We start from the raw sequence: 25,509 nt of genomic DNA on the forward strand, positions 1-25,509 counted from the left end.
AGGGAGCCCTGGGACAGGCTGCCCAGGGGGTGTGGAGTCTCCTTCTCTGGAGAGATTCCAGCCCCGTCTGGACACCGACCTGTGTGCCCTGTCCTAGGGAGCTGCTCTGGCAGGGGGTTGGATCTGATGGGGTCTGGAGGTCCCTTCTGACCCCTACCATGCTGTGACATGGGAGAGGCAGAACAGCAGGAGACGCAAGGTGGGCATGTACCCTTGCCCATGGGCTCTTGGATACCCATGGCTGCTGTCCCCACACCTGCCCCCCTCAAGTATTGCTGGATACAGCCCTGTCCCACCACCCTGCTCACAGAGAGCAGCCCCACACAGCACTGGCATCCAGAGGTGGCTGGTCCCTGCCTTCCTCCCACAGATGGGAGTTGGGGAACATGACCCTGAGCCTGTCCCACTGGGCCAGGATGTGGACAGGGGTCAGTGTCCCTCTGGGCATCCCGGGGGTGGTTCAATGTGTCAGGGATGCAGCGTGGCCAGGGGGGAGTTGGACGTGGGAGCAGGGTGAGCCTCTGCCTCTGCGCTCGGTGCCCCTGGGGCTACCCCTGGGGTGTCACTGCAGGGAGGATTTGGTGTGGGGTTGCTGCTGGTGGCTGTTGTCCCACAGCCCCTCTGGCCCAGGCACCACAGACCCCATGTTGAAGCTCTCCCTGATTACGTCTCAGGTTTTTATTCAGCAAGGCAAAGTGAAGGTAAAACCCCTCTGATGTCACTGAGGGGGACACATCTCAAAGTCCATTTTAGGACACAGGGCTGGCTTTAGTCAGGGAGGGGGGTAAAGAGCCCAAAGGAAAGAAGCTTTCCCTCAAGAAAAACACTTTCCCACAAGAAAAACACTTCCCCACTTCCATTTCCCTCATTCCACTTGCAGTTTCCTTTATTTTTCAGCCTGGCTGAGCAGGGGCAGGGCTGTGCCTGGGGCAGCTCTGAGCACCCTCAGCTCACCCACCCTGCTCCCCTCCCAGAGGGATCACCCTGGCATCAGTTCAAGAGGAACCATGACTGCAGTGGGCAGCTCCCAGGGCAGCCCCTGACCCACACGGGATGAGGAGGCTGCCCAAGGAGCTGGGCTGGGCTGGGGGGTCCTTGTCTCACTGCAGGGTCCTGCTGGGTCAGGCGGAGGGCGTGGGAGAGACCGTGGCTGGCTGGTGGGGGTGCGACGGGGCCAGGAGCAGAGGGACAGGCAGGCAGCTGCCATTCCCCTTCACATCTGCTTTGGAGGCTTCAAAACCAGGAACACAGCGTGTGTGAGAGCAGGATCAGGCTCAGCCTGCCTTCCCCTGCCCAGAACCCCACCTGGACCCCATCCCCACCAGCACTATTGGCTTTCATGTGCCAGGAAAGCTCAGGGCCACCCAGGCTCCCTTGGAGCATCAGGGTGTGAGGAGGTGGAAAAACTGAACATCATGCAGACAGCGGCCTTGGATCTACCCCTCTGCCCCTGTGTGGTGGTCCTGCACCTTGCAGGACCCATAGGCTGAGTCCAGCCTGGCTGAGGGTTGGGAGATGTTCTGCTCCACCCCAGGGTGACCGCTTTGGGTGCAGCTCTGGTCCCAGAAAGAGGAGGGTGCAAGCTCACCTGCACCATCAGGAGCTTTGTCTCCGTGTCCACGTGCCCCTGTGCTGGGACCACGGGCATCTGGGTGCCGCAGAGCTCCTGGGACTGCATGGCCTTGGCAATGACAGTGACATTCACCTCCCCTGTGGAGGCAGATGGAGGATGTCTCAGGGGCTGGCTACAGTTCAGGACCACCCAGGGAGCCGGGGAAGGAGGAGGGGAAAATGGGGCTAGGAAATGGAGGGAAGAGGCTGGGGAAAGGGACAGAGGGGTGAGGGAGGTGGGATGGGGAGGAAAAGATCAGTGACAAAGAGGTTTGCAAGGCACTTTTGTCATGACTGGGCTCTCCTGCTCCCTCCCCAGCCCTTTGCAGCCCCCTCTGTACCCAGGCTGGTGGCTCTCACGTCCCATCGGAAGCTCCTCTCTTCATCTGCACAGACGCAGCCCCCACGCTCCTCAGCCGCGCCCCCCGACACCTCCAGCTCCGCCGACTCCACCAGCGTCACCTGGACCTGACAGGCCACAGCTCCATCATCCCCCACCAGACCCCAGCCCCAGGGCCCCCTCCCCAGCCCCGCTCACCCTCAGGCACTGCCGCAGGTAGTTGAAGACGGTGGCCACGAGGCTGAAGGCTTCCTGGCGAACCACGGCGTAGGGCAGCGCCAGCTCCACGAAGAAGGGCTTGAAGGCCGTGAGGGTGGTGGCAGGGGCCAGCCCCAAGCCCAGCGGGGACGTGCAGAACATCCCGGCTTCCCACTCAGTGACGGCATCGGGCACCGTCAGCGCCACCTCCGCAGAGCCCCCCTCCCTGTGGGGCAGTGGAAGGTGGGCAGCCCTCTCAAGCTGGGTCTGGTGGGCAGAGCCAGCAGAAGGAGCAGGCCAACCCCTTCCCTTTGCGTCCTGAGGACCATCAGTGGGCTGGGCAGAGGTTCCATCAGTGCTCTTATTTCCTATGGCATCCCCTGCCCATGGGACTCAGCGTGGCCCAGTCTCTCAGGGCTGGTGCTGAGGGCTGAGGGAAGGGCTTGGATGCACCTCAGTGTCCCTCCCAGATACATTGGACACCAAACAGGAGGTCTGGGCGCTACACCCAGAGGTGAAGTCAATGCAGTAAGTGAGGTCTGCTGGGGGTCCTTACTCACCCCACAGGGACCAGCTCCCACAGCCACGTCCTCAAGAAATCCATCTGCATCTCTGTGTCTTGCATGACACCCACCTGCCAACCTCTTCCTGCAAGCAGGGGCGTGACTTGAAGGTGCTGCCAGAAAGGATGGGAACATCCCCACCCCTCCTCCTGCAGCCGTTGTAGCCCCTTCTCTCCACTTGCCTTGGAAGTTTAGTGTGCAGTGCAACTCAATGTCGGTGGCGATTTTTAAACCTGCATTCTGAAACATGACATGAGAGAGAGAGAGAGAGAGAGAACAGCACCACAGTGATGCCCACAGACACCACAACACCTCTCCATCCCTCCCTGAAGCCCCACAACAGTACAGAGCTCCTGAAGATTGGTAGCCACGCTGCAACTGGAGCACAGGAGAGGAATATCTGTGCCAGGGGAAGCTGCTGCACCAGGGAGGGCTGGAAAAGATCTGGTGGATCTATTTGCCCATGCCATCCCCAAATGGCCCCAAGCCCTTGTGTTTGCTCCCCAAAAAAAGCAGAGGAATGCCAAGACAAGCTATGCCTGGATTTGTGCTGCTCAGGGAGGTGTGGAGTCTCCTTCTCTGGGAGGTCTGGACACCGACCTGTGTGACCTGTCCTAGGGAGCTGCAGGGGGTTGGACCCCATGAGCTCTGAAGGTCCCTTCCAACCCCTGTGATTATGTGACTCTGTGACTGAGCCCTTCCCCATGCCTGGATCGACAGACACACTTCACATGCCTGCCCTGGGCATGGCACCTTATCCAGGCAGCATAAGAACGTGGCTGGGGAGAGCAGACCCAGGCTGGGTGGGGGACCAGCTGCCCCCAGCACCCTGAGATATCCTTCCTGTGAGGAAGAGGAGTGTGAGGCAGGGCTGGGGGGTTTGTACCTGAAGCAGGTTGTAGGGGAGTGATGGCATGATGGACACTGATATGTCCCTTTTCCACATGGTACGGCGGCAACCTCTCCAGTTGGCCCTTGGCTGATCGTAACAGTTGATGGGTGGGGCGGGCATTGCAGCACTGATGTCACTGAATGTACAGTTGTGTTCATGGACTTCTGAAGGGTAAGGGTCTTCAGAGAACAGTGGGAGTGATCTATAGACCTAAACAGAACGTTTGAACTTTGGGTGAGAGAGACATGAAACACTCCTGGCCCAGCTCCAACTCATTGCCCCACAGCTGCTGCATCTCCCCGGGGAATCACGGTGATGCTACCCTGCCCTGCCCCCAGCCCCTCCACTGGGACATGTCGCTGCCCCATCCCTCTTCCTCTCAAAAGCAGGGGGTGCTTCCCACTGCCTGCACCTGTGTTCAGGATTGCCACCCCAGCAGGCACCTCAGAGCCATTCACTACTGTCCCTCTCTGCTCTGCCCTTGGGAGGCCTCAGCTGGAGTCCTGTGTCCACAGCTGGGGCCCCAGGACAAGAAAGATGTGGGACTGGTGGAGAGGGGTCAGAGGAGCCATGGAGATGATCAGAGGGCTGGAGCAGCTCCCCTACGGAGAGAGGCTGAGGGAGCTGGGCTGGGTCAGCCTGGAGAAGAGAAGGCTGTGGGGGGACCTCACTGCAGCCTTCCAGTCCCTGAAGGGAGCAGAGGAACAGGAGGGGAATCAGCTTGTTAAAGGGCAGAGACTGGCAGGACAAGGGGGATGGAGTGAGGCTGAAGGAGGGAAGGGTTAGATGAGAGATTAGGGGGAAGTTCTTTGCAGAGAGAGTGGTGAGGGGCTGGAAGGGGCTGCCCAGAGAGGGGGTGGGTGCCCCATCCCTGGGGGTGTTCAAGGCCAGGTTGGCTGGGGCCCTGGGCAACCTTGTGTAGCTCCAGGCCTGGAGGTTGGTGTCCCTGCCTGTGGCAGGGGGTTGGAGCTCTGGGACCCTTGGGGTCCCTTCCAACCCAGACCAGTTTGGGATTCTAGGATTCTGTGATTCTATGGCTTAGCACCACTGGCTGGCAAAGCGTGATCTCCCCTGGGAAGCCCCAAAGTCCATGGGTGGCAGGGTCTTGCTGGGGACTCCTGGATACCTGACATCCATCCCACACAGGCAGCTCCCCCAAGGTCCCTACCATCCTCCCCTGAAATGGGTGATGGTAGAAAGAAGCCGCTGCCCCCGTGCCCCAGCAGTGAGCCCAGCCCAGGACCAGCCCGACATTGTGGTTACTCCAGACTCACCATGCCAGGGTTGATCCTGCCCTCGGGATCAGAGGACCACATGCGCTGGTCCGTGGCATAGACAGCACACAGAGACCCTGGGGCAGCCTGCACCTTCAGGCAGAGCTGAGACCCCACCAGAGCCCTCTGCTCCGAGAAGGACAGATTCACCTGGAGAGAGGGGAAGCCTTTGGGTTGGGGGAGAAGGTGGTGCCAGGAAGGACCTCTGTGCTGCAGCCTGACCCCAAACGCCAGCCAGCAGAGGATGGAGAGGGAGGACTCTGATCAAAGCCAGGAGGTGGTTCACAGCAGCAACAGGGATGGGAGAGGAAGGGGAACCCTCCCTGAAGGGAAGGTCTGGGACCAGCACTTTGCGGGGGATGGGGAAGGGCTCTGCTGATGAGCGAGGCTCAGTGCCCACATCTCCCTGCCGAGCTTGGCAGCAACACCCCTGGCTCCAGCAGCCCCCACTCACCTTGTTGGGGAAGCACTTGTCCACACTAATCACGGTGCTGTCAACCACCATCTCGCTGTTGGGCAGCACCACGTAGCCCAGCACCTCGGCTGTGGGTGCCAGCTCGGGGCTGATGGGCAGCTCCAGGGAGAAGGAGCCTCTCAGCCCTAGGCCATGGGAAAGGAGGGGAGGTGAGGGCCAGGCACAGAGAGCAGAGCTCTGCACAGCGTGTCCCTGCCTCCTGACCCACCAGCCTCTGCAGCCAGCTCTTTCCTGAGGACGGTGGTGATGGTGCCCTTGGCCAGGACCTGCAGAGGAGGAGATGGGAACAACTGAACTGATGCTTTGTGGGGAACTGGCACAAGTGGCTGAGGGGAGGCTGTGGAAGATGCTCAGGGAGACATTATTGGAGCTGCATTGTGCAACAGAGGTGGAAATGGTACCCTAAGACCTGGCAGCTGCAGCCAGGGGCTGGGTGGAAATGGCTTAACCCCACACCCTGGACAGCATCACTTTGAGCTCTGCCCTTAACACACAGTCTCCCACCTTTCCTGAGGTGGAGGCTCACCAGGAAGACCACGTCTATGCTGTGCAGCTTCCTTGCTGTGGCCCTCTCACCAAACGAGTAATCCACCCTGAGCGCGTGGGGCTGGTCACAGGGCAGCGTCCTGTGCACCTTGTGGATGTGCAGGAGGTTTAGGCCACCCGAAGGGAGGGGATACACGTGGGCAGTGGCACTTGAGTAGCTGAGACGCCGGTTGCCTTCACGCTTCAAGGCTGAAGGGTCATCCTTGAGCTGAGCCTGAGGGGTAGAAATGGAGGCTCTCAATGGCAAAGATCAGCTCATCAGGAGAGCACGGGAGGGATGGGAAGCCACTCTCCACCGTGTGCTTTGCTGTGACACCCGTGCAGCAGCACCCTGAGAAATCCAAAAACTGGGTGCTGTCACAGGGCTCATCCAAAGGATGCTCAAAGGGGCAGCTAGCTGATAGCCAGAGGAGGCAGGCATGGCTGAGCAGCACGTGCTGGACAGATGGTAGGAACTGAAAGCTCTTTGATCTCATGCCCAGCTGGCGGAGGCAGAGAGGATCCTGAAATTCAGTGGTGATGGTGAGAACAACAAGGCAGAGACAAGGAGTCAGAGGAAGAACTTGCAGAACGCATCAAAAGTGAGAGGAGCCCCTTTTCCCAGCACAGGAGGGTGCTGGGGTCTGCAGGATGCGATGGGCAACCAAGGTACTGAGCAGTGGAGCACATGGAGCTCTCTTCCATAGGGTGCTGTGGGTGCAGCCAGACCAAATGGGGTCAAGCACAGGCTGGAGGACTTTGTGTGGAAATACCTGGCTAAATCCAGGGTGCCTGGGGGGGAGGGGGTGGGACACGGGTCACTTACACGCAGGGTGACCTCGTCGTTCCAACCAGAGGTGTCCAGCTGGAAGGAGGCTCTCCCCCATCTGTCCATGAGCAGGGTTTTCCTTTGGGTCTCTCCTGAAGCTTTAACCACAAGCAGGAACTTCCCCTTCTTCAGGGAAGGGCCGTTGGTTTCCTTCAGCACCACCTGCACCAGGAGGGAAGGGGACATGCCCTGGGCTGAGCTGTGGGGCTGAGGGCAGGGGTTTGGAAGAGCAGGGCTGGCAGAGGGGGGAGGGTCAGCAGGAGCAGGATTGGGCACAGCAACATGCAGGAACCGCCCATTACCATCCCAGTGAAGGGAGTCCCAGGCTGGTAGAACCAATAGGTGTTTTCAAAGGTAATGGGGGCCGTTTCATCAGTTATCAAGCAGCTTTTGGTCATCGTACGCCGCGTCCCTGCGGGGAGGAGGGGGGAGGTGAGAGAGGCACTCAGCAACCTGCCCAGGAAAGATGGGCCAGAGAGTCTCAAACACGCAGAGCTACACGTTTGTCCTCTTCACAAGTGGCCCTGGGAAGTGAATCCATCCTCTCACATGTGGGGGACAAGCAGCAAGTTCACGGCACAAAACCACACTCGTTGGGCAAAGAAAAGCAATAAAAGGGTCCTCAAGAGTGACAGGAGCTGTCATGTACATAGGACCCTGCTCAGGCAAGAGGCTGAAACGCCAGGCTTTCCCCCAAAATGCCCCTGGTGAATTCTGTAAGACAACAGAAGCAGCTGCTGATTGCTGTGCTGGAAGTTTTGTTGCACCATGAGGGTGCCCAGCCAGCCCTCCTGGGCAGAGAGTGCCTGCAACTGGATTCAAAGTCTGAAAGGCCTGATAAGTAATTACCCCAGTAGCTCTCTGTCACTAATCAAGTGCACTAACTAGTCTCAGGGAAGGAGAGGTGATGGAGGGATGTCTGCCTGTGGGATGTTGGAGCTAAGAGATTGCTCCAGCAGCCTGGAGTGGAGGAACAAATGAATTGACAGGTGATGCTTGAGGAGAGGATGGACAGAGTCCCTGGGGACACCTGAGAGGAACGGCTGTGCCACATCCTCCAGGCGCCACCAGCCTAGGACATCGCTGTGGGTCAGCAGGGCTGTGCTCACCAGTCCCCTCCTCCAGCAGCGATGCACGGGCTTCCAGCTGTCTCTCGTAGTCAAAGTCCGTGGGGTTGAAGGAAGCCATCAGCACCTCGGTGGAGAAGCAGCCATCCCTCCCTGTCTGCAGGGGAGAGCCACCCACATCAGTGACAGCCCTGTGAGGCTTGGGGCTCATGCACCCAGGGGCTCCATCCTGTCCTGCAATGCCTGGACCCTGAAAAGATGTCCCCCCCTCTCTGGGGCTGGTGCCACACTCTGCCACGCAACTGGCTGTCCCTCTCCTGCCCATCCTGGCCCGAGGACCCCCTCTCCCTGAGTCCCTACTGGGCTCCTCTGCCTGATTCGCGATGACTCCCAGCAATGCCCCAGTGATGCTTCCAGTCACCCTCAGCCCAGCACCCCAAGATGGGGAAACCTTTCCAGGACCACCACCCACGTGCCTTCTCCCTCTCCCGCTGCCCTCACCTGGCCCCCAAACTCAGCACAGATCCCCAGAGATTCATTCTGGAACACATATTTGTGTGGCTGGCACAGCTTCCCCTCAGCCCTTCCCCGGAAAGGTTTCCCAGACAGGTACCTGTTGGGAGGCAGCAGGAAAAGGAGCAGATGGGGATGCTGCTGGGGAGCAGCATCACCCCAGAGCAGCATCACCCCAGAGCAGCATCACCCCGGAGCAGCATCACCCCAAAGCAGCATCACCCCAGAGTAGCATCACCCCAGGAGCAGCATCACCTTGGGAGCCGCATCACCCCGGGAGCCGCATCACCCCAGGAGCAGCATCACCCCAGGAGCAGCATCACCCCAGGAGCAGCATCACCTCGGGAGCAGCACCACCTCGGGAGCAGCATCACCCCAGGAGCAGCATCACCCCAGGAGCAGCATCACTCCAGGAGCAGCATCACCCCAGGAGCAGCATCACCCCAGGAGCAGCATCACCCCAGGAGCAGCATCACCTCGGGAGCAGCATCACCCTGGGAGCAGCATCACCTCGGGAGCAGCATCACCCTGGGAGCAGCATCACCCCAGGAGCAGCATCACCCTGGGAGCAGCATCACCCCAGGAGCAGCATCACCCTGGGAGCAGCATCACCTCGGGAGCAACATCACTCCAGGAGCAGCATCACCCCAGGAGCAGCATCACCCCGGGAGCAGCATCACCTCGGGAGCAGCATCACTCCAGGAGCAGCTTCACCTCGGGAGCAGCATCACCTCGGGAGCAGCATCACCCTGGGAGCAGCATCACCCCAGGAGCAGCATCACCCCAGGAGCAGCATCACCTTGGGAGCAGCATCACCCCGGGAGCAGCATCACCCCAGGAGCAGCATCACCTCGGGAGCCGCATCACCCCAGGAGCAGCATCACCTCGGGAGCAGCATCACCCCAGGAGCAGCATCACCTTGGGAGCAGCATCACTCTGGGAGCAGCATCACTCCAGGAGCAGCATCACCTCGGGAGCAGCATCACCCCAGGAGCAGCATCACCTCGGGAGCCGCATCACCCCAGGAGCAGCATCACCTCGGGAGCAGCATCACCTCGGGAGCAGCATCACCTCGGGAGCAGCATCACCCCAGGAGCAGCATCACCTCGGGAGCAGCATCACCCTGGGAGCAGCATCACCCTGGGAGCAGCATCACCTCGGGAGCCGCATCACCTCGGGAGCAGCATCACCCCAGAGCAGCACCACCTCGGGAGCAGCATCACTCTGGGAGCAGCATCACTCCAGGAGCAGCATCACCCCAGGAGCAGCATCACCCCAGAGCAGCATCACCTCGGGAGCAGCATCACCCCGGGAGCAGCATCACCTCGGGAGCAGCATCACCCCGGGAGCAGCATCACCCTGGGAGCAGCATCACCTTGGGAGCCGCATCACCTCGGGACCAGCATCACCCTGGGAGCAGCCAGTCTCCCTGCTGGGCTCTTCTCCAACTCACCTCCCACAGACATCGAGTGGGATCTTCTCATCCTTCACAGTCACAAACTGGGGCAGCCGGATGGACACAGCAAAGTGGGGCACCTCTGGGGGGAGGGGGGGTGGAGAGCAGCAGGGGATGGGATTGAGCCTGTTCTCCTTGGGGACTTTCTTGCCATTCTGTGTGATGGCTCCCAAACACCACAGCCCTCCTCCCCACGTACCATACTCCTCCACACTGAAGGGATGTCTCCTCCCCTCCACCTCGATGCTGTACACGCCCAGGGCTGGCTCTGCAGCCAGGGGGAGGGACAGGTCCACGATGCCCTGCTGTGAGCTCACGTTCTGCCACTGGGCGATGCGGTTCCCGTTGGGGTCCTGTGCAGGGGGACAAGCAGGGATGAAGATGGGGTGTGTTAGAAGCCTTGAGGACTCAGGTCACCCTGCGTGTCCTCACAGAAGCAGAGGGTTTGCCCTGCCATCACCCTTGGGCATCAGCTCTCCAGGAGGAGAAGTTATCCCCCTGGAGCTGTGTGAGCCAAGGTCCAGTGTGGCTATGGGAACTGGCAGAGGGATGCTCCAGCCTGGACTGGAGCTCAGGGTGTTCATCAGTTTGGGTCAAAGTGTCTGTGGCAATAGCCACTGTTGTCTTCCTCTGTGTAACCTGCCCCTCAGCAGCTTCTGCCCAGAGAACCCCCTGTCCTGCAGAGACACCAACTGCCCCTGGGTGGGCTGGAAATGCAGAGAAGACACCCAAGCCCTTCTCCCCTCTCCTGGTTCCCTTTCTCAGCACCCACAGCGGGGATGTCCCTGCCCCTGCTCCATGTCCCCACATCACACGTGCTGGGGCTTCCCAGGTGAGGGGTCTGGCACAGGGTGACAACTCACCTGTATGGCCACCGAGGGGAGCTGTAAAGAAAGAGAGAGGAGAGCTGTGCATGGCCAAAGAGCTGGGGCTGGGGGCTCCACAGGGATGGGAGCCATCACCAGTGCCCAGCTCCCACTGCCACATCCTCATCTGTGTCCCACTCATGCCCCACATCCCAGCAGTGTTTGGGGGAATCCCTCCCCACACCCGTCTCCTCGATACTGGTGGGGACACCGAAGGCTGTGCTGCTGCTGTGGGGAGCCTGTTGTCCCCACACCCCCTCTCCAGCACCCTGACCCCCACCTCACCTCCCTGTTGCTGGGAATGAAGTTGGGATCCAAATGGACAATTCGAAACCTCACTGGAGAAGGCAAAGGCAGGAGCAGGGGTGAGTGCTAGGGCCTGGGACCCAAACCCAGGGATCCCACCCCAAGAGCCTGGCAGCTCACCCAGCAGCTCCTGCCCCTCACCGGTTTCCCCAGGCCTGTAGACATCCTTGTCTGTCTGCACCAAGGTGCCCAGCTCCAGGGCTTTCACCAGGACCAGCTTCTGCTTGGAGACCCGCAGGGAACCTCCTCGGATGGAGATGTGAAGACGCGCGACCTCCCGTTTCTCTGCAGGGGGGTTAGAAATCTGCCCCCAGGAGAACAGCAGAAACAGTCACAGAAGCTTTATGCTGGAAGCCAGTGAGACATCATCCCCATCCCCCCATTGCCACCACCCCACTGCCCCATGAAGGCACCAGGGAAGGGGTGTGCATGGGGGGGATGATGCAGATACAGCCCACAAGGTTGTACACATCCCATTTCCCTCCACTCTTCACCTCACTCATTGCTCATAGAGGATGGATACAACATTCCCCCCCCCCAACCCCCCCAGCCCCCCCAGCTCTGGGACCCCTCCCCGAGCTCCTCAGCCCTGCCACAGGGCCGTGACTCACACTGGAGAAGCGAGGCCAGTTCAGCAGGAGGACACCGCTGTCCTGCTTCTCCAGGGTGATGTCGGGGATGCCATGGCTGCTGGCCAGGTGCAGCGTCACCCGCACAGGTTCATCCAGGTCCATGAGGTGGATGTGCACTTTGCCCCCGTACGGGTAGTGGAGCACGGCAGGGAAGAGCACCACACAGTGCCTGGGTAGGGGACACCCTGCTAATGGAGGAGAGCCAGGACCCCCCCACACACCCAATGCCAGTGCTCCCCTCCACTCCAGGCTCTCAAGCTGGAGGACACTTGGGTTTATTCCAGCTCTGGATGCTCCTCACAGGATTCTACCACCCAGCCTTTCCCCCACCTGCCTGCCATGGGGGGCTGGTCAGGGCACAGACTAGAGTGGAGCTCCCTTTGCCTAAACACCTTGGGAAAGAGCCGAGGGGTTGATCTGCAGAGGGAGGAGAGGTTCTGCTCACCCACTGGTGTGAGGCTGCACCTGCCCCGAAGCAACTTAGAGACACCAATCCCAGGTGCAAAGTCTTCTAGGGGGGACAACCCACCACCCCAATCATTTCCACCCCAACAAGCAACCGCTGCCACACCACTCGAGACCAACCACCACCCCACCAGGCATGGACAAGCAGACACAGAGAGAGGGCTTACGGCTTTGCAGATGCTCCAGCTGTGAGGTGCAGGATGCAAAGTAGCAGGCAGGGCAGGGCAGCTGCAGAGCCCATGCTTGGGGAGACCACGTGGAAGCAGGATGTTCCCAGAGTCCCAGTGCTGCCTTTTTTTTGTCCTCTCCTTAAGCTTTCACCTCACCACTGACAGCAAGCAAGAAGCCACAGAGGTCTCTGGCTGGGGCCCAGCCATCCAGCCAGGACAATGTTTAACCACCCACCACAAGCTTCCATGTGTTCAAGGCTCTGGGCAGCCAAACCACACCCATAGTGCTGGGCACGTGGTGGGACGAGTGAGCCAGCTCGGAGCTGATGGACAACACTGCACGTAGGGAGCCCTGGGAGGAAGGGAGGCAGGAGCAGGGTACCTGGACTGACAGCTGCCATGGTCCTGGAGGATTTCCACCATGATGAGGCAGCTGCTCCTGAGAGTAGGGACGATGTCAAAGCGTGGTGCTGCACCCGTGTCTGGCCATGGTTTGCATGTCTGAATGGGAGGTGGAGTCTGCCCACCCTGCTCCCAGTGCTGGGGACAGACACACTGTGTTTCTCCCTGCCCCAATGTCACCTTGGGGTTTCTGGGTCAGGAGCTGCTCAGCTGGGAAGGAGCCCAAAGCACTGACTGGCTGCAGGGAACTGGCCCAGGGAGAAGGTAGCTGGTGCATGGGTCTGGTTGTCCTGTGGTCTGGAGGTAGCTATGATCCAGGCACCTCTGCCCCCTGAGGGTTTTGGGGCTTTAATGGATGCTCTTCCCATGCACCTAGTGCTCATCCCTAAGGCAGGGAGAGGTCTACCTCAGGGGCAGACTGAGACCGCCCCATGTAAGTTCCACCCTGCCCCCTGCTCCTCAGCCCATCCAGTGCTGCACCCCATGGAGGAGCTGTGGTGTCCATAGGGATGCTCCATGCAGTGATCCAGGCACTCACATGCCCCTGATCCCCCTCCCTCCACACCCTTGGGCTGCAGGCAAGACACTTTGCACACACACACCACTGGGTACAGACTCTTTAATCTCACACCCTTGTCTCATGCTTCAGCATCAAGGGTTCTCTTCCCACAGGGCAACATCCCCTGGACCTCCTGCCAGCCCCCCTCCAAGACACAGGCTGCGTGCCAGACCCCTCCCCAGAGCATCCTGTGCCTGGACAGCATGGCCAGCTTGCAGGAGCCTCTGGCAGAAGCACCCCAGCAAGCCCCACTGGTCAACCAGTGCAGGCAGGAGCCATCCAGGCAGTTGGGGCTTCTGACCCAGGGCTGGACACCTCCAGGTTGGGGGGAGACAGGCAATGTCCAGGGAGGGGGTGCACAGTCACAGCAAGGAGTTCCTGGGGTCACCTTGCACTGGGGGTGGGGTGATGCCTGGTCCCCATCCCGCACTGCTCTGCTTCCCCTGGCCCCATCCTGCTCCCACAGGCTGCCAGGGCAGTGTCTGATGGACACACATCCCCAGGGGACAAGGGGACAGCATGTCCCAGCCTCTGGCAGTGCCACCTCCCCTGTGTCACTGAGGGGCTCGGTCCCTCTGCCTAATTGCTGGTCCCAGTTGTGTCCCCCTCATGCTGGGAGCTGCCTGTCCCGCTGCCAGCACTGGCCCCAGTGCAGCAGGAGAGCTGGGGCTGCTCAGTGTCCTGGTGTCCATGGGGATCTGCTGCCAGCTCAGCAAAGACATCAGCCATGGCCTGGCGCACGGTCTCTGTCAGCTCAGGAACATCCTTTGGGCTCAGGCCACGGGTCTCGACCTTGGGCAGGATTCAGATGGTGCACGTCCCTGCAGAGGGAAGAGGAAGACCAGGGATGCTGAGAGACCAGCACACTGGGAACCAGGTCTTCCCACCAGCATCTTCCACCGCCAGCTGCCTCCCCCTACACCTTGGTGTCTCACAAAGAGACCTCCGAGCCTCCCGTGCCTCATCCCCACCTCCAGCCCTGGCTCCAGGGCTTCTTGTTCATCCCTTACCAGAGGTGAATCTCTTCTCCTTGAGACACACAGGTCTACAGAGATGCTTATGTCTCCAAGGACTGTCCCTGTAGAGCTTTGTGCTGCAGGTGGAGGGGGAAAGAGAGCAGAGAAGGGAAAACCAACTGGATCATTACAGGAAATCACAAAGAGCTTCACTGGGCCCATGGTGTTGGGAGGAGATGGAGGTTGTGTCAGTGCAGAGGGAAAGGGGGACAAGGAGGAGCGGAGGAGGGCTGGGCAGGAAGGGTAACGTCAGGGTGGCAGTGACAGTGAAGGGTGATGGAGGGAGGATGGAGCAACGGGGATTGCAGCACCCACGGTGGAGATAAAAACCTGGCATGGTTTTGGTGTTGAAATGGGGCACCCACAGCATGGAGAGCACCACACCAGGGGCCATAGGGAGCCCACGGGGGATGGAGCTGTCAGCAGGCACTCAGCACCAGGGAAGGATGAGAAGAAGCTTGGGAGGAGGGTCAGGCACAGAGGGAAAAGGATGCTTAGAGGGTCCTCAGCATCAGCAGACCACCCCTTCTTGGGGAGACACAAGCTGAGGGATCCCTGTGCCTGCAGAGACACAAACCACTTGTGGCAATGCCCCAAAGCCAAGAGTAATGGCAGGAACATGCTATGAGCTGGAGGCTTTGGGATTTGGAGGCTGAGAAGATGGAGCTGGGCGTGCTGCTGGGGCAGAGGATGACTGAGGTGGGATAAGATAAGATAGGGTGGCGTGAGTCACAGCTGCCTCATGCTGTGTATTTCCACTGAGCCAGAAGTGTTTGTGGCTCGGAGCAGCTCCAGACATGTGTGTGTGGGGTGTGCCTGCACTGGGAGGTGTGTGGGGGGTGTACTGGGAGGGAGAGAAGCTGCACTGTGGGCTGGTAACGTCAGTCCTCTGACCATGCCCCTGCCAAGGGCCCAGAACCCATCAGCACAAATACATGATGGCTGGAGCTCAGCAGATACCACAGGCTCAGGCATTTTTCACTCTGACATAATGATATCCCTGCTGGAATGCCATCATGCTCAAGAATCCAGTAACAAGATGGCAACACCTTTGAAAGCAACCAGACCTTCTGCTTGTCTTGCACGATGAGGACTGAAAGACATACCTGGCCAGAAACCTCCCCAGGGAGCCCACAAGCAGCCCCTGGCATCTGGGCTCTGAGGGCTTTCGTTTGCCAGGGAACTTAGATTGGATATTAGAAAAAAAAAAATTTACTGAGAAAAAAATTTTTGACTGAAAGAGTTGTCAGGGCTGGAACAGGCTGCCCAGGGAGGGGCTGAGTCACCTTCCCTGGATGTGTTCAAAAAAAGGGTAGATGAGGTACTTAGGGATCTGGTTTAGCATAGGATGGGAATGGTTGGACTTGATGATCTTCAAAGGTCTCTTCCAACCTTGTTATTGTCTGATTCTGAAGAAAGCAACACTCTAACTAGCTCCCTAAGTGCTTTTCACATCCAGCCAGAGGTCCCAAGCCAAGGGAGCCAGGACTTTGCACTTGTTGTGGTTTTACCCGGGCTGAGAGCCAAGATCCACGCAGCTCTTTAAAGGAAAAGAGGAGGGGGAGAGCAGTGGGAGGTGGGGTGAGGTGAGGGAAGGGAAAAGGAAGGGGCAAATAACAACCCCAAAACCAAAAAACCAAAAGCCCGTGGGTTGGGATAAGGATAGTTTACTAAGATAACAGAAAGATACAATATAACAATGCTAACAGGACTTCAGAGCAAAAAATATATGAAGCTGTTGCTACACAAGGCAGTTTCTCACCGAACCCACAACTTAGGCTGTGCCATCCAGAGCCGTCCTGGAATCTGATCGTCCCCCAAAAACCACATGTCCTGGAGCCGCCCCCTTCCTGGAGCTGCCCATCAGCCCCCCTTTATACTGGGCAGGACATAATTGGCATGGAATACTCTCTTTGGTCCGTTTGGGTCACCTGTCCTGGCTTCGCCCCTCCTTTCTCATGAATAGAGACATACGAAGAGCTGAGAAAGTCCTTGACCGCTTAACACCCTGATGTTTTCAGTTGAGTCATCAGCACTGCTTTCATTTTAACACTGAAACACAGCATTCCATCCGCTGCTACAAATGAAGTTAGCTCTATCCTGACCAAAACCAGGATATTATCCACCCCTTATTCCATACCATTTATGTCATAATTGCATCCAACAATTTCTTTTGGGTACAGCCAGCTTCTTGTTTCAGACACACATATATGCATGTACACATGTATACACACACGTGTGCGTACAGTTATTATTCCCTTAGTCTATGCACCATTCCTCTGAGTTTGTTGAGTAAATTAACATTTAGTCCATGATTTTTAGGCTTCATTTGTCGTAACAGTCTCTCATGGTATGAGTGTGTGACATTGGATCATTGCATGCTGCATCTCGGGCTCTAGACTGATACACCTGACACGGTCCATGTTCATAGTCTGTGAATCAAAGATGTTCATTTTCAAAGGGAAGGAGAAGGAAGTTCTTGGGATGCCAGGTCTTGGTCCTGTCATCGTGGCACTCTTCCTTCATTGACTTGTATGACTCGGCTGTAACTTCATTGGTACAACATATAACAACATACAGCAGTAATAGCAATAATGAATGTACAGTAATGGGTTATTTAGCAATTATTATAATACAATTAATTATATTGGCTATTCTCACCTAAAATCAAATCCCTTTGAGGTACACATCGAACTTCTCCATCCTTCTGCATTACCCACCAAGTACAGCCAGGTCCTTGAGCAAAACCAATCCCAGACATGGGTTTACCTTTGCCTGAAGCAGGGATGACCCAAACCGTCTTCCCTAATATACTCTTCATATGCACCACTGGGACTCTGTCTCCTTCTACAGTACGTAGAAATTTTGACTGGGCAGGACCAGCCCGATTGGTGGATCCCCTAGAGTTAACCAACCACATGACTTTGGCTAAATGTGTATCCCAATGTTTGAATGTTCCACCACCCATCGCTTTCAGGGTAGTCTTTAAGAGCCCATTATATCGTTCAATTTTCCCAGAGGCTGGTGCATGATAAGGAATGTGGTACACCCACTCAATGCCATGCTCTTTGGCCCAGGTGTCTATGACAGCGTTTCGGAAATGAGTCCCGTTGTCTGACTCGATTCTTTCTGGGGTGCCGTGTCGCCATAGGACTTGCCTTTCCAGGCCCAGGATTGTATTCCGGGCAGTGGCATGGGGTACAGGATATGTTTCTAGCCAGCCGGTGGTCGCCTGCACCATCGTAAGCACGTAACGTTTGCCATGGCGGGTTCGTGGGAGGGTGATGTAATCAATCTGCCAGGCCTCCCCATATTTATATTTCATCCACCGTCCTCCATACCAAAGTGGCTTTAACCTCTTAGCTTGCTTGATTGTGGCACACGTCTCACACTCATGGATAACTTGTGCAATAGCATCCATGGTTAAGTCCACCCCTCGATCCTGAGCCCATCTATATGTTGCATCTCTCCCTTGATGACCTGAGGAATCATGAGCCCATCGAGCTATGAATAATTCACCTTTACATTGCCAGTCTAGATCTACCTGAGCCACTTCAATGCTAGCAGCCTGATCTGCCTGATGGTTGTTTTGATGTTCCTCTACGGCCCAACTCTTTGGTACATGGGCGTCAACATGATGTACCTTTGCAACAAGCTTCTCTAACCGGGCAGCAATATCTTGCCATAAGTCAGCAGCCCATATGGGTTTGCCTCTACGCTGCCAGTTGTTCTTTTTTCACTGCTGCAACCACCCCCACAGTGCATTAGCTACCATCCATGAATCAGTATAAAGGTAGGGGATTAGCCACTTTTCTCTCTCAGCAATGTCCAGGGCTAACTGGATGGCCTTCACCTCAGCAAACTGGCTTGATTCACCTTTTCCTTCAGTGGCTTCTGCTACTCGTCTTGTAGGACTCCATACAGCAGCTTTCCATCTTCGATGCCTTCCCACAAGGCGACAGGAGCCATCAGTGAAAAGGGCATATTGCTTCTCATTCTCTGGCAGTTTGTTGTAAGGTGGGGCTTCTTCAGCTCGTGTTACCTCCTCATCCTCTGGTGACATCCCAAAATCTTTGCCTTCTGGCCAGTCTGTGATCACTTCCACAATACGTGGGCGATTAGGGTTTCCTATTCGAGCCCGCTGAGTAATTAGTGCAACCCCCCTTGCTCCACGTAGCATCAGTGGCCCGACTCCAAAACCTCAGCGGTTGACTTTGAGTCTCCCCTTGTGCTTTCTGCCAGAGACTCCAGGTAGGGCCATTCTTCCCAACTGCTGTGTAAAGCACATTTTTAACATCTGTCCCTGTCCGGACAGGCCGTTTTTTCTTTCTGCATCGTCGCCGTTTTTTCTTTCCCCTTCGTTTTTTCTTTCTGCATCGTCGCCGTATTTTCTTTCTCCTTCGTTTTTTCTTTCTGCATCGTCGACGTTTTTTCTTTCTCCTTCATCGCCATTTTTTCTTACTCCTTCTTTTTTCTTTCGTCGCCATTTTTTGTTTATCCTTCGTTTTTTTCGTCGCCGTTTTTCTTTCGTCGACGTTTTTTCTTTCGTTGCCATTTTTCTTTCTCCGTTTTTTCTTTCTTCGCCATTTTATCTTTCTCCGTTTTTTCTTTCGTCGCCGTTTTTTCTTTCTCCTTCGTTTTTTCTTTGTTCGTCGTTTTTTCTTTCTCCTTCATTTTTTCTTTCGTTGCCGTTTTTACTTTCGTCGCCATTTTTTCTTTCGTCGCCGTTTTTTTTCTCCTTCGTTTTTTCTTTCGTCACTGCTTTTTCTCCTTCGTTTTTTTTTCCTTCGTTGTTTTTACTTACTCCTTTGTTTTATCTTTCGTCGCCTTTTTTCTTTCTCCTTTGTTATTTCTTTCTCCTTCGTTTTTTCTTTCTCTTTCGTCTTTTCTTTATTCGCTGTTTTTTCTTTCTCCGTTTTTTCTTTCGACGCCGTTTTTACTTTCGTCACCATTTTTTCTTTCGTCGCCGTTTTTTCAATCTCCTTCGTTTTTCCTTTCGTCGCCGTTTTTCTTCTTCGTTTTTACTTTCGTCGTTCTTTCTTTCGTCGCCTTTTTTTCTTTCACCTTCATTTTTTCTTTCGTCGCCGTTTTTTCTTTCTCATTCGTATTTTCTTTCTCCTCTGTTTTTTCTTTTGTCGTTGTTTTTTCTTTTGTCTTTTCTTTCTCCTTCGTGTTTTCTTTCGTCGCCGTTTTTTCTTTCGTCGCCGTTTTTTCTTTCGTCGTCATATTTTCTTTCTCCTTTGTTTTTTTCTCCTTCATTTTTTCTTTCTCCTTCGTTTTTTATTTCGTCGCCATTTTTTCTTTCTTCGCTGTTTTTTCATCCTCATTCGTTTTTTCTTTCTCATTCGTTTTTTCTTTCTCCTTCGTTTTTTCTTTCGTCGTTTTTTCTTTCTTCGGCATTTTTCTTTCTACTTTGTTTTTTCTTTCGTAGCCGTTTTTTCTTTCGTCGCCGTTTTTTCTATCTCCTTCGTTTTTTGTTTTGTCGCCGTTTTTTCTTTCGTCGCCGTTTTTCTTTCTCCTTCGTTTTTTCTTTCGGCGCCGTTTTTTCTTTCACCTTCATTTTTCTTTCATCGCCGTTTTTTCTTTATCCTTCGTTTTTTCTCTCGTCGCGTTTTTTTCTTTCTCCTTCGTTTTTTTAATCGCCATTTTTTCTTTAGTCGCCTTTTTTTTTCTCCTTCGTTTTTTCTTTCGTTGCTGTTCTTTCTTTCTTCGCCATTTTTTTTCTCATTCGTATTTTCTTTCTCCTTTGTTTTTTCTTTCGTCGCTGTTTTTTCTTTCGTCGTTGTATTTTCTTTCTCCTTTGTTTTTTCTTTCTTCTCCAATTTTTCTTTCATCGCCGTTTTTTCTTTCACCTTCTTTTTTTCTTTCTCTTTCGTTTTTCCTTTCTTCGCCGTTTTTCTTTCTCCTTCATTTTTCTTTCATCACCATTATTTTTCCTTCGTTTTTTCTTTCGTTGCCGTTTTTTCTTTCTCCTTCATTTTTTCTTTCAATGTTTTTTCTTTCTTCGCTGTTTTTTCTTTCTCCTTGGTTTTTTCATTCGTCGCCATTTTTTCTTTCTCCTTCGTTTTTTCTTTCGTCGCCATTTTTTCTTTCTCCTTCGTTTTTCATTCGTCGCCGTTTTTTCTTTCGTCGCCGTTTTTTCTTTCGTAGTTGTTTTTCTTTCTCCTTCGTTTTTTCTTTCGTTGCCGTTTTTCCTTTTGTCACAGTTTTTTCTTTCCCCTTCGTTTTTCCTTTCGTCGCCATTATTCTTCATCCTTCGTTTTTTCTTCCTCCTTTGTTCTATCTCCTTCGTTTTTCCATTCTCCTACTTTTTTTCTTTCTCCTTCGTTTTTTCTTTCTCCTTCGATTTTTTTTGTCGCCTTTTTTCCCTTCATTTTTTCTTTCTTCAGCATTTTTTCTTTCTCCTTTGTTTTTTCTATCGTCGCCATTTTTTCTTTCTGCTTCGTTTTTTCTTTCGTCACCGTTTTTTCTTTCTCCTTCATTTTTTCTTTCATCGCCGTTTTTTCTTTCTCCGTTTTTTCTTTATTCGCCATTTTTTTTCTCCTTCATTTTTTCTTACGTCTCCGTGTTTTCTTTCTACTTCCTTTTTCCTTTCGTCGCCGTTTTTTCTTTCTTCGCCATTTTTTCTTTCAACGTTTTTTCTTTCGATGCCGTTTTTCTTTCACCTTCGTTTTTTTTTTTCATTGCCGTTTTTTCTTTTGTCGACGTTTTTTCTTTCGTCGCCGTTTTTTCTTTCTCCTTCGTTTTTTCTTTCGTCGCCTTTTTTCTTTCTCCTTTGTTATTTCTTTCTCCTTTGTTTTTTCTTTCTCTTTCTTCTTTTCTTTAGTCGCCTTTTTTTCTTCCTCCGATTTTTCTTTCGTCGCCATTTTTTCTTTCGTCGCCGTTTTTTCTTTGGTCGCAGTTTTTTCTTTCTCCTTTTTTTCTTTCGTCGCTGTTTTTTCTTTCTCATTTGTATTTTCTTTCTCCTCTGTTTTTTCTTTCGTCGTTGTTTTTTCTTTCGTCGTCGTTTTTTCTTTGTCCTTTGTTTTTTTTTCTCCGTTTTTTCTTTTGTCGCCGTTTTTTCTTTCTCCTTTTTTTTTTCTTTCGTCGCCGTTTTATCTTTCTCCGTTTTTTCTTTCTCCTTCGTTTTTTCTTTCGTTGCCGTTTTTTCTTTTTCATTCGTATTTTCTTTCTCCTATGTTTTTTCTTTCGTCACCGTTTTTTCTTTCGTCACTGTTTTTTCTTCCTCATTCGTTTTTTCTTTCTCATTCGTTTTTTCTTTCTCCTTCATTTTTTCTTTCGTCTCCATTTTTTCTTTCTTCGGCATTTTTCTTTCTACTTTGTTTTTTCTTTCTTAGCCGTTTTTTCTTTCGTCGCCGTTTTTTCAATCTCCTTCGGTTTTTGTTTCGTCGCCGTTTTTTCTTCCTCCTTCTTTCTTTCGTCGCCGTTTTTTCTTTCGTCGCCGTTTTTCTTTCTCCTTCGTTTTTTCTTTCGTTGTTTTTTCTTTCGTCGCCGTTTTTTCTTTATCCTCCTTTTTTTCTTTCATCGCGTTTTTTTTCTTTTTCCTTCGTTTTTTCTCTCGTCGCGGTTTTTTCTTTCTCCTTCGTTTTTACTTTCATCGCCGTTTTTTCTTTCGTCGCCGTTTTTTCTTTCATCAAAGTTTTTTCTTTCTCCTTCGTTTTTTCTTTCGTCGCCGTTTTATCTTACTCCGTTATTACTTTCATCGCCTTTTTTAATTCTCCTTTGTTATTTCTTTCTCCTCTGTTTTTTCTTTCTCCTTTGTTTTTTCTTTCGTCGTCGTTTTTTCTTTCGTCGCCGTTTTTTCTTTCGTCGCCGTTTTTTCTTTCTCCTTCATTTCTTCTTTCGTCGCCATTTTTTCTTTCTCCTTCGTTTTTTCTTTCGTCGCCATTTTTTCTTGCGTTTTTTTTGTCGCCGTTTTTTCTTTCTCTGTTTTTTCTTTCGTCGCCGTTTTTTCTTTCATCGCCGTTTTTTCTTTCTCCTTCGTTTTTTCTTTCGTTGGTGTTTTTTCTTATTCCTTCGTTTTTTCTTTCGTCGCCTTTTTTCTTTCTCCTTTGTTATTTCTTTCTCCTTCGTTTTTTCTTTCTCTTTCGTCTTTTCTTTAGTCGCCTTTTATTCTTTCTCCCGCTTTTCTTTAGTTGCCGTTTTTTGTTTCGTCGCCGTTTTTTGTTTCGTCGCCGTTTTTTCATACTCATTCGTTTTTTCTTTCATCGCCTTTTTTCTTTCTTTCGTTTTTTCTTTCATCGCCTTTTTTCTTTCTCCTTCATTTTTTCTTTCGTCGCCTTTTTTTCTTTCTCCGTCGTTTTTTCTTTCGTCGCCGTATTTTCTATCTCCTTCATTTTTTCCGTCGCCGTTTTTTCTTTCTCCTTCGGTTTTTCTTTCTCCTTCGTTTTTTCTTTCTCCTTCATTTTTTCTTTCGTCGCCATTTTTTCTGTCGTCACCGTTTTTTCATTCTCCTTCATTTTTTCTTTCGTCGCTGTTTTTTCTTCCTCATTCGTTTTTTTCTTTCTCATTCGTTTTTTCTTTCTCCTTCGTGTTTTCTTTCGTCGCCGTTATTTCTTTCGTCGCAGTTTTTTCTTTCTCTTTCGTTTTTTCTTTCATTGCCGTTTTTTCTTTCTCCTTCGTTTTTTCTTTTGTCGCCGTTTTTTCTTTCTCCTTCGTTTTTTCTTTTGTCGCCGTTATTTTTCCTTCATTTTTTTTCATCGCCGTTTTTTCTTTCTCCTTCAGTTTTTCTTTCGTCGCCGTTTTTTCTTTCTCCTTCGATTTTTCTTTCGTCACCGTTTTTTCTTTTTCCTTTGTTATTTCTTTCTCCTTCATTTTTTCTTTTGTCGCCGTTTCGTCTTTCACCTTCGTTTTTTCTTATGTCTCCGTGTTTTCTTTCTCCTTCGTTTTTTCTTTCGTCGACGTTTTTTATTTCTCCTTCGTTTTTTCTTTCGTCGCCGTTTCTTCTTTCGTCGCAGATTTTTCTTTTTTCTTTGTTTTTTCTTTCATCGTTGTTTTTCTTTCATCGCAGTTTTTTCTTTCTCCTGTTTTTTCTTTCGTCGCCGTTTTTTCTTTCGTCATCATATTTTCTCCTTTTTTTTCTCCTTCGTTTTTTCTTTCTCCTTCGTTTTTTCTTTTGTCGCTATTTTTTCTTTCTTCGCTGTTTTTTCATCCTCATTCGTTTTTTCTTTCTCATTCGTTTTTTTCTTTCTCCTTCGTTTTTTCTTTCGTCGCCGTTTCTTTCTTTCTTTGGCATTTTTCTTTCTACTTTGTTTTTTCTTTCGTTACCGTTTTTTCTTTCTCCTTTGTTCTTTCTTTCGTCACCGTTTTTTCTTGCCGTTTTTCTTTCTCCTTCGTTTTTTCTTTAGTCGTTGTTCTTTCTTTCGTCGCCGTTTTTTCTTTCACCTTCATTTTTTCTTTCGTAGCCGTTTTTTATTCTTCGATTTTTCTTTCGTCGCCGTTTTTTCTTTATCTTTCTTTTTTTCTTTCATCGCCATTTTTTCTTTTTCCTTCGTTTTTTCTCTCGTAGCGGTTTTTTCTTTCTCCGTTTTTTTTTTGTCGCCGTTTTCTCTTTCTCCTTCATTTTTTCTTTCGTCGCCGCTTTTTCTTTCTCCTTCATTTTTTCTTTCGTCGCTGTTTTTTCTTTCTCCTTCATTTTTTCTTTCGTCGCCTTTTTTCTTTATCCTTCTTTTTTTCTTTCATCGCCGTTTTTTCTTTTTCCTTCGTTTTTTTCTCTCGTCGCGGTTTTTTCTGTCTCCTTCGTTTTTTCTTTCGTTGCCGTTTTTCCTTTCGTCGCAGTTTTTTCTTTCTCCTTCGTTTTTTCTTTCGTCGCCATTTTTCTTCCTCCGTTTTTTCTTCCTCCTTTGTTTTTTCTTTCTCCTTCGTTTTTTCTTTTGTCTCCTTTTTTTCCTTCATTTTTTCTTTCTTCACCATTTTTTCTTTCTCCTTCATTTTTTTTCGTCGCCGTTTTTTCTTTCTCCTTCGTTTTTTCTTTTGTCGCCGTTTTTTCTTTCTCCTTCGGTTTATCTTTCGTCGCCGTTTTATCTTACTCCGTTATTACTTTCATCGCCTTTTTTCATTCTCCTTTGTTATTTCTTTCTCCTCTGTTTTTTCTTTCTACTTTGTTTTTTCTTTCATCGCCGTTTTTTCTTCCTCCAATATTTCTTTCGATGCCGTTTTTTCTTTCGTCACCGTTTTTTTCTTTCATCGCAGTTTATTCTTTCTCCTTTTTTTCTTTCGTCGCCATTTTTTCTTTGGTCGCAGTTTTTTCTTTCTCCTTTTTTTCTTTCGTCGCCGTTTTTCTTTCTCATTTGTATTTTCTTTCTCCTCTGTTTTTTCTTTCGTCGTTTTTTCTTTTGTTGTCATTTTTTCTTCTTTTTTTCTGTTCCGTTTTTCCTTTTGTCTACGTTTTTTCTTTCTCCTTCGTTTTTTCTTTCGTCGCCATTTTATCTTTCTCCATCGTTTTTTTTTGTCGCCGTTTTTTCTTTCTCCTTCGTTTTTTCTTTCGTCGCCGTTTTTTCTTTCGTCGCAGTTTTTCCTTCGTTTTTTTCTTTCGTCGCCGTTTTATCTTTCTCCATCGTTTTTTTTTGTCGCCGTTTTTTCTTTCTCCTTCGTTTTTTCTTTCGTCGCAGTTTTTTCTTTCTTCGTTTTTTCTTTCGTCGCCGTTGTTTCTTTTTCGTTTTTTCTTTCGTTGTCATATTTTCTTTCTTTGTTTTTTTTCTCCTTCGTATTTTCTTTCTCCTTCGTTTTTTCTTTTGTCACCAATTTTTCTTTCTTCGTTGTTTTTTCATCCTCATTCGTTTTTTCTTTCTCATTTGTTTTTACTTTCTCCTTCGTTTTTTCTTTCGTCGCCGTTTTTTCTTTATTCGGCATTTTTCTTTCTACTTCGTTCTTTCTTTCATCGCCGTTTTACTTTCGTCACCGTTTTTGTTTCTCCTTCGTTTTTTCTTTCATTGTTGTTCTTTCTTTCGTCGCTGTTTTTTCTTTATCCTTCGTTTTTTCTTTTGTCGCCGTTTTTTCTTTTTCTTTCGTTTTTTCTTTCGTCGCCGTTTTTTCTTTCTCCTTTGTTTTTTTTCGTCGCCGTTTTTTCTTTAGTTGCCATTTTTTCTTTCTCCTTCATTTTTTTCGTTGCTTTTTTTCTTTCTTCGCCATTTTTTCTTTCTCATTCGTATTTTCTTTCTCCTTTGTTTTTTCTTTCGTCGCCGTTTTTTCTTTTGTCGTATTTTTTTTCTCCTTTGTTTTTTCTTTCTTCTCCGTTTTTTCTTTCATCGCCGTTTTTTTCTCCTTTTTTTTTCTTTCTCTTTCGTTTTTTCTTTCTTCGCCGTTTTATCTTTCTCCTTCATTTTTTCTTTCGTCGTTGTTATTTTTCCTT

At 51.3% G+C, this 25,509-nt stretch overlaps 1 protein-coding gene across 1 annotated transcript in view; it reads right to left on the reverse strand.

Annotated features, from left to right (window-relative positions):
* Positions 1–859: 859 nt before the first annotated feature.
* LOC311201127 (alpha-2-macroglobulin-like protein 1) overlaps positions 860–25,509 on the reverse strand; it is a gene marked incomplete at its 5' end in the record, with an annotated part of 29,017 nt that continues 4,367 nt past the window's right edge. Inside the window, 23 exons of the mRNA XM_084275430.1 lie at positions 860–1,231; positions 1,589–1,710; positions 1,953–2,079; positions 2,150–2,375; positions 2,710–2,797; positions 2,895–2,952; positions 3,599–3,814; positions 4,879–5,028; positions 5,333–5,478; positions 5,562–5,619; positions 5,880–6,113; positions 6,705–6,869; positions 7,010–7,119; positions 7,817–7,931; positions 8,276–8,387; positions 9,741–9,825; positions 9,943–10,096; positions 10,607–10,627; positions 10,895–10,947; positions 11,057–11,219; positions 11,527–11,716; positions 12,180–12,333; positions 12,575–12,621. Of these exons, the coding sequence (XP_084131556.1) occupies positions 1,214–1,231; positions 1,589–1,710; positions 1,953–2,079; positions 2,150–2,375; positions 2,710–2,797; positions 2,895–2,952; positions 3,599–3,814; positions 4,879–5,028; positions 5,333–5,478; positions 5,562–5,619; positions 5,880–6,113; positions 6,705–6,869; positions 7,010–7,119; positions 7,817–7,931; positions 8,276–8,387; positions 9,741–9,825; positions 9,943–10,096; positions 10,607–10,627; positions 10,895–10,947; positions 11,057–11,219; positions 11,527–11,716; positions 12,180–12,333; positions 12,575–12,621 (2,812 nt within the window). The 3' untranslated portion in view covers positions 860–1,213. The remainder of the gene's footprint in view (positions 1,232–1,588; positions 1,711–1,952; positions 2,080–2,149; positions 2,376–2,709; positions 2,798–2,894; positions 2,953–3,598; positions 3,815–4,878; positions 5,029–5,332; positions 5,479–5,561; positions 5,620–5,879; positions 6,114–6,704; positions 6,870–7,009; positions 7,120–7,816; positions 7,932–8,275; positions 8,388–9,740; positions 9,826–9,942; positions 10,097–10,606; positions 10,628–10,894; positions 10,948–11,056; positions 11,220–11,526; positions 11,717–12,179; positions 12,334–12,574; positions 12,622–25,509) is intronic.

This window comes from Gallinula chloropus (genome assembly GCF_964237585.1).
Source record: "Gallinula chloropus genome assembly, chromosome: 26".
NCBI lineage: Eukaryota > Metazoa > Chordata > Aves > Gruiformes > Rallidae > Gallinula > Gallinula chloropus.